The sequence below is a fragment of the Geotrypetes seraphini genome, chromosome 8 (assembly GCF_902459505.1).
Source record: "Geotrypetes seraphini chromosome 8, aGeoSer1.1, whole genome shotgun sequence".
Lineage (NCBI taxonomy): Eukaryota > Metazoa > Chordata > Amphibia > Gymnophiona > Dermophiidae > Geotrypetes > Geotrypetes seraphini.
In genome coordinates, this window is record NC_047091.1 from 179,120,444 (window position 1) to 179,135,158 (window position 14,715).

General features: G+C 44.5%; 2 protein-coding genes across 6 annotated transcripts in view; one reads left to right on the top strand and one right to left on the bottom strand.

The window, feature by feature from the left end:
• Positions 1-7,752, bottom strand: part of HORMAD2 (HORMA domain containing 2) — a 130,473-nt gene extending 122,721 nt beyond the window's left edge. Inside the window, exon 1 of the mRNA XM_033956131.1 lies at positions 7,698-7,752. The gene's annotated coding sequence lies outside the window, so the exon portion shown is untranslated. The remainder of the gene's footprint in view (positions 1-7,697) is intronic.
• LOC117365590 (acyl-CoA dehydrogenase family member 11-like) overlaps positions 1-14,715 on the top strand; it is a 241,193-nt gene that overhangs the window by 22,135 nt on the left and 204,343 nt on the right. For 3 of the 5 annotated variants that reach the window (XM_033956125.1, XM_033956130.1, XM_033956126.1), the window contains exon 1: positions 7,862-7,985. The exons of the other annotated variants lie outside the window; for them this stretch is intronic. In XM_033956125.1, coding sequence (XP_033812016.1) covers positions 7,969-7,985 — 17 coding nt within the window. In that variant the 5' untranslated portion in view covers positions 7,862-7,968. Of the gene's footprint in view, positions 1-7,861; positions 7,986-14,715 lie in introns of those variants that run through there. 5 annotated transcript variants of the gene reach the window in all.

The following is a 14,715-nucleotide window of genomic DNA, read 5'->3' on the forward strand; positions in this document are numbered from 1 at the left end:
ATTGTTGTTCTGGACTTTTCCAGGATAAATTGGTAGTAGATAGTAGATAGTGATAGGTTGTTTAGACGAATAAAGATAATATTGTCCGGATTCTGTTGTTTAGACGAGTAGAGATAATACTGTTCGGATTCGGGTGTTGCTGGTGGTGGTGTTTGGGTAGTCATGAGAGCATTATCTTAAACTTTTTTGAGGTTATGATGATGGGAAGTGTTTTTTGAAGAGATGAGTTTTGATTTCTTTTCGGAATGCTTTAATGTCTATTGATTTGGTCAGTAGATTGGTGATGGTAGTATCGATCTTTGCTGCCTGTGTCGCTAAAAGGCTGTCATATAGTTTCTTTCGTCGTGTTCCTTTGAGAGGGGGGTGAGTGAATAGGCTCTGGGTTCTCCTTGATCTGTGTGAGAGGTTACGGTGTAGTCTGTTGTTTAGGTAGCTGGGTGCTGTTCCATGTATTACCTTGTATAGTAGACAGTAGAATTTGAACTGAGATCTTGCTTTTATTGGTAGCCAGTGTGAGTCTAAGTATGCTTTGGTGATGTGGTCGTATTTGCCTAGTGAGTAGATGATTCTGAGGGCTGTGTTCTGAACTGTCTGTAATTGTTTTATCATGTAATTTGGGCATGATAGGTATAGGCTGTTACAGTAGTCTACAATACTCAGTACTAGGGATTGTACTAATATCTTGTATTGATCTTTGTTGAAGAATTTTCTTATTTTTCTTAGGTTACGTATTGTGAAGAATGCTCTTTGGATGATATTGTGGATTTGAGATTGCATTGTGCAATTTCTGTCTAGTAGGATTCCCAGGATTTTGAGTGTGCTTTGCATTGGGTACTTGATTGTGTTTACTTCTAGTTCTGTGAGAGAAGGTTTTTTTTCCCTTTCCAGTAGTAGGAATTTAGTTTTTTCCGAGTTCAGTTTTAGTTTATGACTTGACATCCATTTTTCTACCGTTTCCATTATCATTTTCAGGTAGTTTGTGGATAAGGGGTCTTGAATATTAAAGGGGAGGAGGATAGTTATATCATCTGCGTAGCTGAATGATACTGTGTTTAGGGCGTCTAGGGTTATGCCTAGGGATGCTATGAAGAGGTTAAATAATATGGGTGATAATGGTGATCCTTGTGGTACTCCACATGGGTTTGACCATGGGTCGGATATGTGCTCTTTTGATTTGACTTTGTATGTTCGTGTTTTGAGGAAGCTTTGGAACCATTTGTGAACATTACCTGAAATTCCTATTGCGTCTAATATCTGGAGTAGTTTGTGATGGTCAACTAGGTCGAATGCCGCAGAGAGAGTGACAGCCAGATTAAATGCTAACCAAAGGGAACTACAATCACAGTCAGACTCCCTCCTTAGGCACCAAAAATTTCAACAATTGCTTGGGTTCAAGAATTATAATATTTTATCAAGCTGTGCTAGAGGTTTTTAGTGCAAGCCAATGAGGTAAGTGCTCCAGCGCTCTTAGGAATTATAAGAGCATTGGATCATTTACTGTACCAGCTTGTGCTAAAACCTCTAGCACAGCTTGATAAAAGGGGGTGAGGTTAATTTGTATTATTATGAAGTTTATCATTATTGTATTGATGTCTTTTTTAAGATTTGTATTTATTTATGGATTTTATTTATTTTAAAACTTATATTCCACTTAACTCATAAGTGGATCACAATAAAACCATGCATATTGTAATAACATAGAGCAAACAAAAACCAATGTAGAGAGTTATGTGGAGAAATGATGTTCCTGAGATGGACTTTATTATTATTAAAATAATATTAAAACTTGGTACACCACATAAAAACCTCTAAGACATAGTCCGCTAAAAAGCTTTGGACCCTGGACCCAACACGGTCCGTGTTTCGAAAGAATGTCTTCTTCAGGGGTCCCTATGAAGTTCTATGGTAAAGATACAGGGATAAAAATGCCAATCGGAAATAAACTGATGCGTAAAACCTGTGTGGAGAACAGGGGCAATTCCCCAGCTTCTCATCTCCTCTTTTCACTTCTCACTTTCAGGCCTACCAATACCGTCCCCCTCTCCTTGCTTTTTGGTGTGGCCCAAAGATTAAAGAGGCATCAGCATTGCATGGATCCTATAAGCACAGTCCCACACTGATGAAGCACTGTTTTGCTCTGCCTTCCTCTAAAGCAAACTTCCTATTGGAGGGCAGGGATGGCTCAAGGGACTGTGCCCTGAGCCAATCTTTGCACTGGCACACCTCCATCCCTCAATCTGGTATCTCTCTCCTACCCCCAAAAAGGACACATTTGAAAGGATAGGTTTTCTGTCTCTGTCTATGAAAGGATACATTTAAAAAGGACACACATATTTTATGTCTTTTGTTCCTGCCTGTGCTGGAGGTAATCAAATGCAGAATGTTCGTTACTCTCTCGATGGTTTGGGAAGAGGTCATTTAATCATGTTAACGAAGTTTCATCTTTAAGACAATACAGGCTCAAACCCCCTGTCATGTACATATCCTGCTCACGCACCCCCTCCCCTCTCTTGTCCATCCCCCTTTTCCTGTGATGGTTACCACTGACCCATGTGAAAGATATATAACTGAATGTATTCTGAAAATTAAACAGGTAATTTCTTTGGGCCTTCTGTGAATCCTTCTTACTTAAGGAAATTGCCTCCAGATATCTGACCAGGTGGCAGGATTTTTGCAGGACAGTTTTGGGACCAAGAAACGGACCTCATTCGTTTCACCCCCCACCAGCACCACCACCTGTGATCCAATATCTCCCTCCCTCATTCAAGTTTCCCTCTTCTGCTGGACCCAATATGATAAAGGGTACCAAAATCTATTCAGCATCTATTCCTCTAGAAGTCTGAAGGTAGAACTAGGATTTTGGTATCCTTTTGTCACCAGCACCCTGGGCCAGGGTCTTAACTGGTCTAAAAGCGAACATGCGACATGGAAAGCCATGTACGTCAACGCCCACAGTTTGGGCAACAAGATCCTAGAATTAGAGACTGAAATGAGGAACGCTGACCTGGATGTGGTGGCGATATCTGAGACCTGGCTCACGGACTCCCACGGGTGGGAAATGGTCATACCAGGCTACAATTTACTTCGCCGTGACAGGGAGGGCAAGATGGGAGGAGGTGTAGCACTATATACTAAAGATGACATTAAAGTCACCAGAATTGCAGATGTCAGGTACACAGGGGAATCACTTTGGGTAAATTTGGCCAGGGGGAAAGACAAATGCCTGTATCTTGGCGTAATATACAGACCCCCAAGACAACAGGAGGACCTGGATATGGAATTGATCGGAGACATAGAGAATATCACCTTGCGAGGGGATACAGTACTGTTAGGTGACTTCAATATGCCTGGTGTGGATTGGAACACACTTTCCTCTGCATCCAGCAGCAGCAGGAGGCTATTGAACTCTATGAAGGGAGCAAGACTGAAACAACTGGTACTGGAGCCAACAAGGGAGCAGGCAATACTGGACCTGTTACTTACCAATGGCGAAAGTGTCACAGAGGTCTCAGTGGGCGAAGCGTTGGCCTCCAGTGACCATAATATGGTATGGTTCAATCTCAAAAAGGGGTTCGCCAAATCTAACACATTGACCAAGGTCCTAAGCTTCAAGGACGCCAACTTCGAGGGCATGGGGGAATTCATCCATCAAGCGCTACAAAACCAAGCGGTAACAGATAACGTAGAAGAAATGTGGTCAGCTCTGAAAGATACCATACAGGAGGCAACCAACCGATATATAAAATCAGTAAGTAAATGGCGAAGGAACAATAGGCCACAGTGGTTCTCTGCGGAGATCTCGGGCCTCATAAAAGAGAAGAAAAGAGCGTTCATTTCTTACAAACAATCAGGGAATCAGGACTCGAGAGAAGACTACCTGGCCAAGGCAAGAGCCGTCAAAACAGCAGTTAGAGAGGCCAAATTCCGAAACGAGGAGACGTTAGCGAAGAACATCAAGAAGGGCGATAAATCCTTTTACAGGTATATTAGCGACAGAAACAGAAACAGAAACACAGGCGGGATAGTACGCCTTAGGAAACCAGACGGGAACTATATAGAAGCGGACTCGGAAAAGGCTGTACTTTTAAACAAATACTTCTGTTCGGTCTTCACCCGCGAGGAGCCGGGATCTGGCCCTCTGCTACAGACAAGGGATAGTTCAGTAGACCCGTTTAGTAGCTTCGAGTTTACGCCAGGCAGTGTCTACTGTGAGCTGTCTAAACTCAAGGTTAACAAAGCGATGGGGCCAGACAACTTACACCCCAGGGTGCTCAGGGAGTTAAGTGATGTCTTAGCGGAACCACTATCCACGCTTTTCAATCTCTCCCTTAGTACGGGTATAGTCCCGTTGGACTGGAAAATGGCTAACGTCATTCCACTCCACAAAAAAGGTTGCAGAATGGAGGCTGCAAACTATAGACCGGTGAGTCTCATATCAATAGTGAGCAAGCTGATGGAAACTCTAATCAAACGTCAATTGGATACGATCCTGAACGAGGAGAATCTACGGGATCCCCGTCAACATGGATTTACTATGGGGAGATCCTGCCAATCCAACCTGATGAGCTTCTTTGACTGGGTAACGAGGAAGCTGGATGTTGGGGAGCCCCTGGACATTGTATACTTAGACTTCAGCAAAGCTTTCGATAGCGTACCACATCGCAGGCTGTTGAGCAAAATGAGTTCTATAGGATTGGGTGACACTTTGACAAAATGGGTTGAGAACTGGCTTGGAGGCAGGCGTCAGCGGGTGGTGGTGAATGGCACCCCCTCTGAAATGACGGAGGTGATCAGTGGAGTGCCGCAGGGCTTGGTCTTGGGCCCGATCCTGTTCAATATCTTTATAAGAGACTTGGCAGAAGAGCTTCGAGGTAAAATAACGTTATTCGCAGATGACGCCAAACTATGCAATGTAGTAGAAAGGAGTGCAACGGTCAAAAACTCAATATCCGACAATATGAAGCACGACCTACTCCTATTGGAGCGCTGGTCTAGGATCTGGCAACTAGGTTTCAATGCCAAAAAATGCAAAGTCATGCACCTTGGCAGCCAAAATCCATGCAAAACTTACACCCTTAATGGCGAGATCCTAGCAAGGACTGTAGCAGAACGGGACTTAGGGGTGATCATCAGTGAAGACATGAAGACTCCCAATCAAGTGGAACAGGCTTCATCTAAGGCTAGACAAATCATAGGGTGTATACGTAGGGGTTTCGTCAATCATAAGCCTGAAGTCATTATGCAATTGTATAGATCCATGGTGAGACCCCATCTGGAATACAGTGTACAATTCTGGAGGCCTCATTACCGCAAAGATGTGCTGAGACTGGAGTCGGTCCAGCGAATGGCCACCCGGATGGTCTCAGGACTCAAGGACCTCCCGTACGAGGAACGGCTGGATAAGTTGCGGCTATACTCTCTCGAGGAACGCAGAGAGAGGGGAGACATGATCGAGACGTTCAAATATCTCACGGGCCGTATCGAGGTGGAAGAAGATATCTTCTTTTTCAAAGGTCCCACGGCTACAAGAGGGCATCCATGGAAACTCAGGGGAGGGAAGCTGCACGGTGACACCAGAAAGTACTTTTTCACCGAGAGTGTGGTGGATCGCTGGAATGGTCTTCCACTTCAGGTGATTGAGGCCAGCAGCATGCCCGATTTTAAGACAAAATGGGATCGTCATATGGGTTCTCTTCACAGAGAAAGGTAGGGGAGGGTCATTAAGGTGGGCAGACTAGATGGTCCGTGGCCCTTATCTGCCGTCTATTTCTATGTTTCTATGTTTCTATAGGTAAAGTCGGACCTGTTGGAGGGGATAGGACAAAGTAGCACTTCAGCATGGGCCTGTGCTTAAAAGGTCTACCATGCAGCAACAATGCTTCTTTAATCTTCCAGCCTGCCCTGGAAGAGATAGAGGCAACAGGAAAGCTCTGCTACCCCAAAATCTGCCATCCCCGGTTGAGTTTTCCCTCCGATTGCCTTGGTATGATCTCGGCAGTACCAGGATGATCCATGGGTGGAACTTGGAAAGAGCTGGAGGACATCAAGTAGCACTGAAAGGTCACTTTGGTCAGCCACAAAACTTAGAGACTTGAAGAAAGCACAGATGTTTATTCAGCAAATGCGGACCCCTGAGCCCCAAGCTGGTTTCAGAAGTCCAGAAACCAGGAAGTTACAGAGATATTTATACATCCTTCTGGCTATACAACTGAATTCTAGAAAAATATTTTCACGTGTTACTTTTCTTAACAATCATTGGTCCTAAGCTCACACTAGCAGGTCACTTATCTAAGCCCTGCAGTCTTTCTGTTACATGTCCAGGAGGGCGGAATACAATAGCGTGTATGCTGAGATAGCATACACGATATTGTATGGAAAACCTTGGCAAGGACTGCAGCAGAACGAAATTTGGGAGTAATCATTAGTGAAGACATGAAAACTGCCAATCAAGTGGAGAAGGCTTCATCCAAGCCTAGGCAAATGCTGGGCTGTATCCGGAGAAGCTTTGTTAGTCGGAAGCCCAACGTCATAATGCCATTGTACAGAACCATTGTGAGGCCTCATCTGGAGTACTGCGTACAATTCTGGAGGCCACATTACCATAAGGATGTGCTGAGGGTTGAGTCAGTTCAGCATATGGCCACCAGGATGGTCTCGGGACTCAAGGATCTATCGTACGAAGAAAGGCTAAACAAATTGCAGCTATACTCTCGAAGAACGTAGGGAGACATGATTGAGACGTTTAAGTATATCACTGGTTGTATTGAGGTAGAAGATGATATTTTCTTTCTTCGAGGACCCTCGACCACAAAAGGGCACCCGCTGAAAATAAAGGGCGGGAAGTTTCATGGCAACACCAGGAAGTATTTCTTCACCGAAAAAGTGGTTGACAATTGGAATGAGCTTCCAGCACAGGTGATCGAGGCCAGTAGTGTGCCAGATTTTAAGAACAGATGGGATGTTCATGCCAGATCTCTAAGAGGGAATGGGACATCAGAATGCGATCTCTCAAAGGGTAGCTAGGAGGGTGGGTGGGACAATAGAGTGGACAGACTTGCTGTCACTTTTCTATGTTTCTAAAGCCATAAGAAACTAGAATGCCCAAGATAAAACACCCAGTGCAGGCAGGCTAGAACATGAGATAAGTTAGGTCTGCAGCTAAACATAATTCAGCATTTTATTAAAGAGAAAACTGTGTTCAATACTTGGGAAAACCAGTCCCAGACTCCTTCAGCACAGATATTCCAACTTATAACTGGATAACATTAAGATAGCACCAAGGCCACTGGGTTAGCAGCTGGAATATTCACTGATGAGAACCCCCCCTCCCCCTGATTCTTGGATATTCAGCACCAGCCCATAATTGGATACTAACATGGTAAAGTTGTTTTATTAATGCTGGCCACTACAAGAAAGAACACCCCCCCCCCAAAAAAAAACACTGACCATCGTGGGCTGAATATTGACCCCCTAAGTTGTTAAAATTGTTTTATAAATATATGTGTATTTTTACAGTAGTCCAAATCAAACGTCCTCGGCCTGTCTAGAAACAAAGGCAACATGTCATTCATAAACGAGTACGTTGGGATGTCAGATGCATCCAACTGCGGCTGGTTCATTTTCTTTCAACTCTCTCATTCAATATTGTTTACAAGGGAAAAAAAAGATAATGGGGTCTGTAAACATGCCACGTCTACCCTCTTCCGCGCGTATTTGTCGATCTCGTTCCTCAGGCGGCCGCGGCAATTCTCTCATTCCGGGAGCCGAACAGCACTTTCCCGCCTTCTCTCCCCTCAGCCTCTCTCGCGTCCTCTCGTCGGCCCTCCTCCGCCTCACGTGACCTCGGTCCAAGGGCGAAACCAATCAGCCGACGGTTGGCGTTGAGCACCTCATTAAGCGCCTCGTGAATAAATTAATTTAGCTAAGTGCCCTCCCTCGCCTTGGCCTGGCGTAGTCCACCTCTGATGAATGGCAGCACTTGCGAGGTAATGGTGTAGAAATAAGATTGAAAAAAAGAAAGTGTGACGGAAGACGGGAGGGGCGCGCTGTGGGGGTCGGGGGAAGCGAACATTTTGTCTCCGCGCGGACCGCCTACCCACCCCTTTATTTTTTTAAATTTGGGACGTTTTTTGTTGTTTTAATGAACGGGTGAATTAGAATAGTGAGCAAACTCATGGAAAGACTTATTAAACACGAATTAGATACGATCCTGACCGAGGAGAATCTACAGGATCCCCACCAGCATGGATTCACAAAGGGAAGGTCCTGTCAATCCAATCTGATCAGCTTCTTTGACTGGGTTACAAGGAAACTTTTTACGGGGAAGTCTCTGGACGTCTACTTGGACTTCAGCAAAGCTTTTGATAGCGTCCCGCACTGCAGATTGTTGAGCAAGATGACTTCGATGGGATTGAGAGTGACATTGACAACATGGGTCAATGATTGGTTAAGCGGTAGAATCCAGAGAGTAGTGGTTAATGGTACCCCCTCCAACACATTGGAGGTGACCAGTGGAGTGCCACAGGGATCGGTCTTGGGACCGATCCTTTTCAACATATACATAAGAGACCTGACTCAAGGGCTTCAAGGCAAAATAACACTATTCGCCGACGCCGCCAAACTATGCAACATAGTAGATAACAGCACCTTGCCCGACAGTATGGAACAGGGCCTGCTCTTATTGGAACATTGGTCCTCGACTTGGCAGCTAAGCTTCAATGCCAAAAAATGTAAGGTCATGCACCTTGGCAGCAGAAACCCGTGCAGAACTTACACTCTAAATGGTGAGACCTTAGCTAGGACTAGGGCAGAACGTGATTTGGGGGTAATTATTAGTGAAGACATGAAAACTGCCAAGCAGGTGGAGAAATGCAAGGCTAGACAAATGGTGGGATGCATCCGTAGAGGTTTCGTCAGCCGGAGGCCCGAAGTCATAATGCCCCTGTACAGATCCATGGTGAGACCTCATCTTGAATATTGTGTTCAATTCTGGAGACCACATTATCAAAAAGATGTGCGGAGAATCGAGTCGGTTCAGCGAATGACCACCAGGATGGTCTCGGGACTCAGGAACCTCCCATATGAGGAAAGACTGAATAAACTGCAGCTCTACTCGCTCGAGGAACGTAGAGAGAGGGGGGACATGATTGAGACTTTTAAATATATCACGGGCCGCATCGAGGTGGAAGACGATATCTTCTTTCTTAAAGGACCTTCAACCACAAGAGGTCATCCACTGAAAATCAAAGGCGGGCAATTTCATGGCGACACCAGGAAGTATTTCTTCACCGAAAGGGTAGTCGATCATTGGAATGAACTTCCATTGCAGGTGATTAACGGCAGCAGAGTGCTCGATTTTAAAAAGAAATGAGATATGCATGTGGGATCTCTAGCCGGGTGAAGTCTGGGGATGGGTCATTAGCGTGGGCAGACTTGATGGGCTACAGCCCTTTTCTGCCGTCATATTCTATGTTTCTATGTAGAAATGAGAGTGGTTAGACATTTATTCCATTTGCCTGCTTGGTGACAGTCATCTGTCAAGGAATCGCTTGTTAGATACAGCCCTTCGGGGAGGGGAAGGCAAACAGATAGGCATTACATGTGCAAGTGTTGCCTGGAAATACAAAATGGTGCGACAGGTAGATTGGGGATGAACCTGTTATTCCAGGGCAAGCAGGCAGGCTATTCTCACATATGGGTGACGTCATCAGCGGAGCCCGGTGGCGGAAGCTCGCAAGCATACTTGCTTGAAGAAACCAGAAGTTTTGAATCGACCGCACCGCGCATGCGCGAGTGCCTTCCTGCCCAGTGCAGGGCGCATCTCCTCAGTTCTCCACGGAGTCGAGAAGTCCGTCTTTGACTCTCTGCGTTTAACTTCGTTCCTTCGTGCCTTCTCTGAACCGCGGTTTGTATTTTTTTCCTCACAAATCGCTGTTCTTACTTTATTTCTTTTATTTCTAGATTAAAAAATGTTTTCAATTTTCCGTCCAACTGCTGTGGCAGGCCACTCGGCCGCAGCCCAAGGGCTTCGATTTTGCAGCGACCGTTTTTCCTTCTAGGTCCCGGCCTGCAAAGAGCTTCAAAAAGTGTAGCCAGTGCCAGCGTACAATTTCCCTTACGAACCCACAATGTCGGTGCCTCAAGTGCCTTGGGCAGGAACATCAACCGAAGTCATGCGAGCGCTGTGCTACTCTTCAACCTCGAGCCCTTAAACGTCGTCGTCTTTTGGTGAAGAAGCATTTCGGGATGGATTCTTCCTCCCATCCCTCGACTTCGAAGGCAGCCCCGGCCTCACCTTCGACCGAGACTCCTCCTGCTTCTACTGCTTCCACCTCGAGCCTCATCAGACCTTTGTCGTTTGCAGCGGCTCTCTCTTCGACGACATCTGCTGTATCTTCCCCTGTTACCTCAGGTTAGATAGCTCAGCAGAAAGTTCTAGCGGTGGTGCTCAAAGTGCCTAAGACTTCCAAGTCGAAGCACATTTACACTGCCTCGGTGGAACCTCCAGCCAAAGCAGGTGGTCCGGTTTCAGACACAGATCCATCCTTGACGGCTTCTTTCCAGATCATGTTGGAGAAGCAATTCATTCAGTTCCTTACTAATATGGGACTGAAGCTTCTTCCTCTCATCCAGCCTGGGCATTCTGCAGACTCCCGCGAGATCGAGTCGCTTCCTTTGTCTCAGTGTGAGCTTACAACTCTTTGCAGGGAGCAGAGTCTCTGTGAGTGTCTGGTCTGGCATCTAAGCATGTGAAGCAAGGAGCATAATCTTTGCAAGTGCCTCGGCAGGAATCCTCCAACTCTATACAAGGAGCAGAGTTTCTGCTAGCTATCTGAACTGAGGATACGCGCCCTACGCTGGGTGGGAAGGCGCATGTGCGTTGCGGTGGACTCAAAACTTCTGCTTTCTTCAAGCAAGTATGCTTGCGAACTTCCACATCTGGGCTCTGCTGATGACGTCACCCATATGTGCCTCGTTGCCGGTAGAGGCAATGGTTCTGCTTCAGTGGATCATCTTACTCTTCTCTTGGCAGCTCACATTGCCAGACAGGAAAAGTCTTTAGACTGACTTCCTCATCAGGAATTTTATACCTTCCAGAAATTGGGAACTGTTCGCTCAGGTGGTTCAGTTTATGGTGTAGAGATGAGATTTCTTAATACTAGATTTCTTGTTCTCATCTCCAAATGTAAGCTTCCTAGGTTCTTCAGCAGACGCTGGGAATGGGAGTCAGAGGGAGTAGGCGCATTAGCTCTTTAATGGCCTCTGGGTACTCTTCTTTAAGTGTTTCACTGGACTGATGATTGCAGGGTGTGTTTCATCTCATAGCACGCTTTCAAGGCAGGATGATCCTGGTAGCTCCTGTTTTGCCGCGATGTCCATGGTATGCGGATCTGAAGGGTTTGTCACTGGACGAGTCGTGGTTCTCGGTGCCCCTGGATTTGCTCAACCAGGGGTTGATAAACATGGAAATTTGTTCTTTTTTGCCATTACGGCCTATTTCTGGGAAGTGACAGTTCAGTCATAACATTTTATTCGGAACACGTTATTGCCACTGTTCTTTAGGCAAAACAGCCATACATCTCCGGTTTACATTAGCATATGGAGGATTTTTTGATTCTTCAATAATTTTCAAGGTATTTTGCCCTTCTAGACTTCTCTTTCTTATATTCTTTCTTTTTGGGACAAGTGTGTAGCCAAGGATTTAGTGTATACTTCCCTTCCGTTTCAAGTGGAAATCATTGAGTGTTACAGGGGCCAGGTGTCTCTCTCTTCGCTTTTACTGTTTTTTTTTTGCGCTGATCCTAGCGGTTGAACTGCCGAGTTGTTGAATGCAATTTTGAGATCGATGTCAGTTGTCAGTCAGTTTTTAGTCAGGCAGAAGGAGAGAGAACGACTTGCTTTGTCTAGAAGGGAAAATAAACTGTCAAACTCGGGGGTGGAGCTACACAGGCAAGATGACTGCTCATGCCCAGTAGGTAAAAAAAAAAAAATACTACTGTACTAGGACGGTTCCATGGTGCAGGCTCAGTACAGGGACTTCACCGTCAAGTGGGGCTACATTACTCTGCTTGTCTATCGGAGAACATATCTTTTTGTTAAGTAAAGTGAAGTGTTCTGGATGGGGCATAAGGTGTTGCAGAAGGTTATCACAGACTCCTACTCATTGCTGCGAAGTGGCCCAGACAAGTATAATACGTAACACCATTTTCTCTGCTACAGCCCCTGCTCTCTGGAATGCTCTCCCCTCAGATATTTGGCTTGAAGAGTCCCTCGATAAATTTAAAAGTAAACTCAAGACCTTTTTATTTCGAGATGCATATCAAAATATGAGAGGATAACTTCTCCTACTAACTTCACCCAAAAACTGTAATGAAAGAGAACCATTTTGAAGAAGAGACTTCCCCTCCCTTTCTACTTTTCCCCCCTTACCTTCCTCTTAAATTTTATTTCTACTTCGATATAATTTTATTCTTCCCTTACCCCAGCACCTCTCATACCAAATCTGTCTGTCTCATCAATCACTTATGTTGTTTGTTTGTTTTGTTATAATTCTTTATTGATTTTCCATACTTCAAAAGTGCAATACATGAATATATAACACATAAAACATCAATTTAAGCACATCCACTTACAATTATATATATATAACCACTCATTTTCTCCCCTCTCACTCAATGATTATACAATAAAACATAGTGACATTTATTTGCCCAGTAACCTTACCCTCTTCATATTAATAATATCTTCATACTCATCCTCCCATCCCGTGTAACTACTCTAGGGTCAAAGTTCAGAAATATCCCCCTCCACCCTATTTTGGCCCCTTTTTTAAAAAATGACCCCTTTTTTAAAAAAGTTGTATCTTAATTTTAGTATTATACACCAACCAGATACTTGTTGATATTCGGTATATCAAATATAAATAAACTTGGATCTTCTCAAAGCTCCTCCAGTTCCTCTGAGGACCAACCCCTCTGCTTACACAACGGAATGATCAGATCCTGTACCCAAACATAGTAACATAGTAGATGACCGCAGATAAAGACCTGAATGGTCCATCCAGTCTGCCCAACCTGATTCAATTTAAATTTTTTTTATTTTTTTCTTCTTAGCTATTTCTGGGCAAGAATCCAAAGCTTTACCCAGTACTGTGCTTGGGTTCCAACTGCCGAAATCTCTGTTAAGACTTACTCCAGCCCATCTACACCCTCCCAGCCATTGAAGCCCTCCCCTGCCCATCCTCCATCAGACGGCCATACACTGACACAGACCTGCAAGTCTGCCCAGTAACTGGCCTAGTTCAATATTTAATATTATTTTCTGATTCTAAATCTTCTGTGTTCATCCCACGCTTCTTTGAACTCAGTCACTAAGTTTTACTCTCCACCACCTCTCTCAGGAGCGCATTCCCGGCATCCACTACCCTCTCCGTAAAGTAGAATTTCCTAACATTGCCCCTGAATCTACCACCCCTCAACCTCAAATTATGTTTTCTGGTTTTACCATTTTCCTTTCTCTGGAAAAGATTTTGTTCTACATTAATACCCTTCAAGTATCTGAACGCTGTGTTTCGGCCTTACTGCGTGGAAATTGAATGGAGAACTCTGGAACACATACCAGTCTTTGTCAGTAAAAACAATTCTAGCCGCTAGACAGCCATTCACTATAAGATCCTACCAATCAAAATTGTCTTGTTTTTCTCATTGGATGTCTGCCCAGGGACAAAACCCACTTACCTGCTCCATTTGTGACATTGATTTAATTATGTATGTTAGACTGTTAACTCACTCAGAATTGTAAGATGGTTGTAAGTAATATTTTTTTTTAAAATAAAATAAATTCCACAAATATTAGCTTACCACCTTCATTTGATTCAGGACTAAAGATGAATTTATTCATCTCCTAGTAGGTGGGAAACCAATTTTGCAGCATGCCTTGGTGGTGTGCTTTACAAGAGGCCTAACTAATCTCTGACCTTCTTTTTGAGACCTGCCTCTGCCATGGGACATCAACGTTGTCCTAGACCAGCTCATGGACCAGCCCTTTGAACCTCTGGGTATTTCTGATGAAAGATACCTAACTTGGAAAATGGTCTTTCTTACAAACATCACGCCAACAAGATGTGTTGGTGAACTCCACATGCTAGTAACATATTATCCTTATACACAATTCTTCCCTAACCGGGTCCATCTCTGCACCCAAGATTTCTTCCTAAAGTAGATTGACTTCCACCTCAACCAGAACATAGTGCTGCAATCATTCTTCCCTCCCCCAAATGGCTCTGCAGCAGAACAATACCTCCATGTTTTAGATTGTAGGAGAGCCTTCGTTGATTACCTCAAGCGAGCTATAAGCATTCATATATAGTCCAGCCTCTAAAAGGACTTTCTACTACAAAAAAGCAAATCATCCACTACCTGGAAAAATTGGTGCTCACACCTTTAATGCAACAGCCTCCACAGTAGCTAATCCCGCTCTGTACCTTTCCAAGATATCTGCAAAGCTGCAAACTGGCCTTCAGTGCATACTTTCACTAAGCATTACTGTTTGGATCAGAATATAGGACAGGACATTTTGGACAGTCCATCCTATGAAACCTCTTTTTCATCATGAAGACTCCCTGCCACCCTCCATTGTGGCTAGACTCTCCATTAAGTGTGCCTACATATCCCCTGCTGGATTCCAGAGAAAGTTTACAACAAAACTATCGGCTTC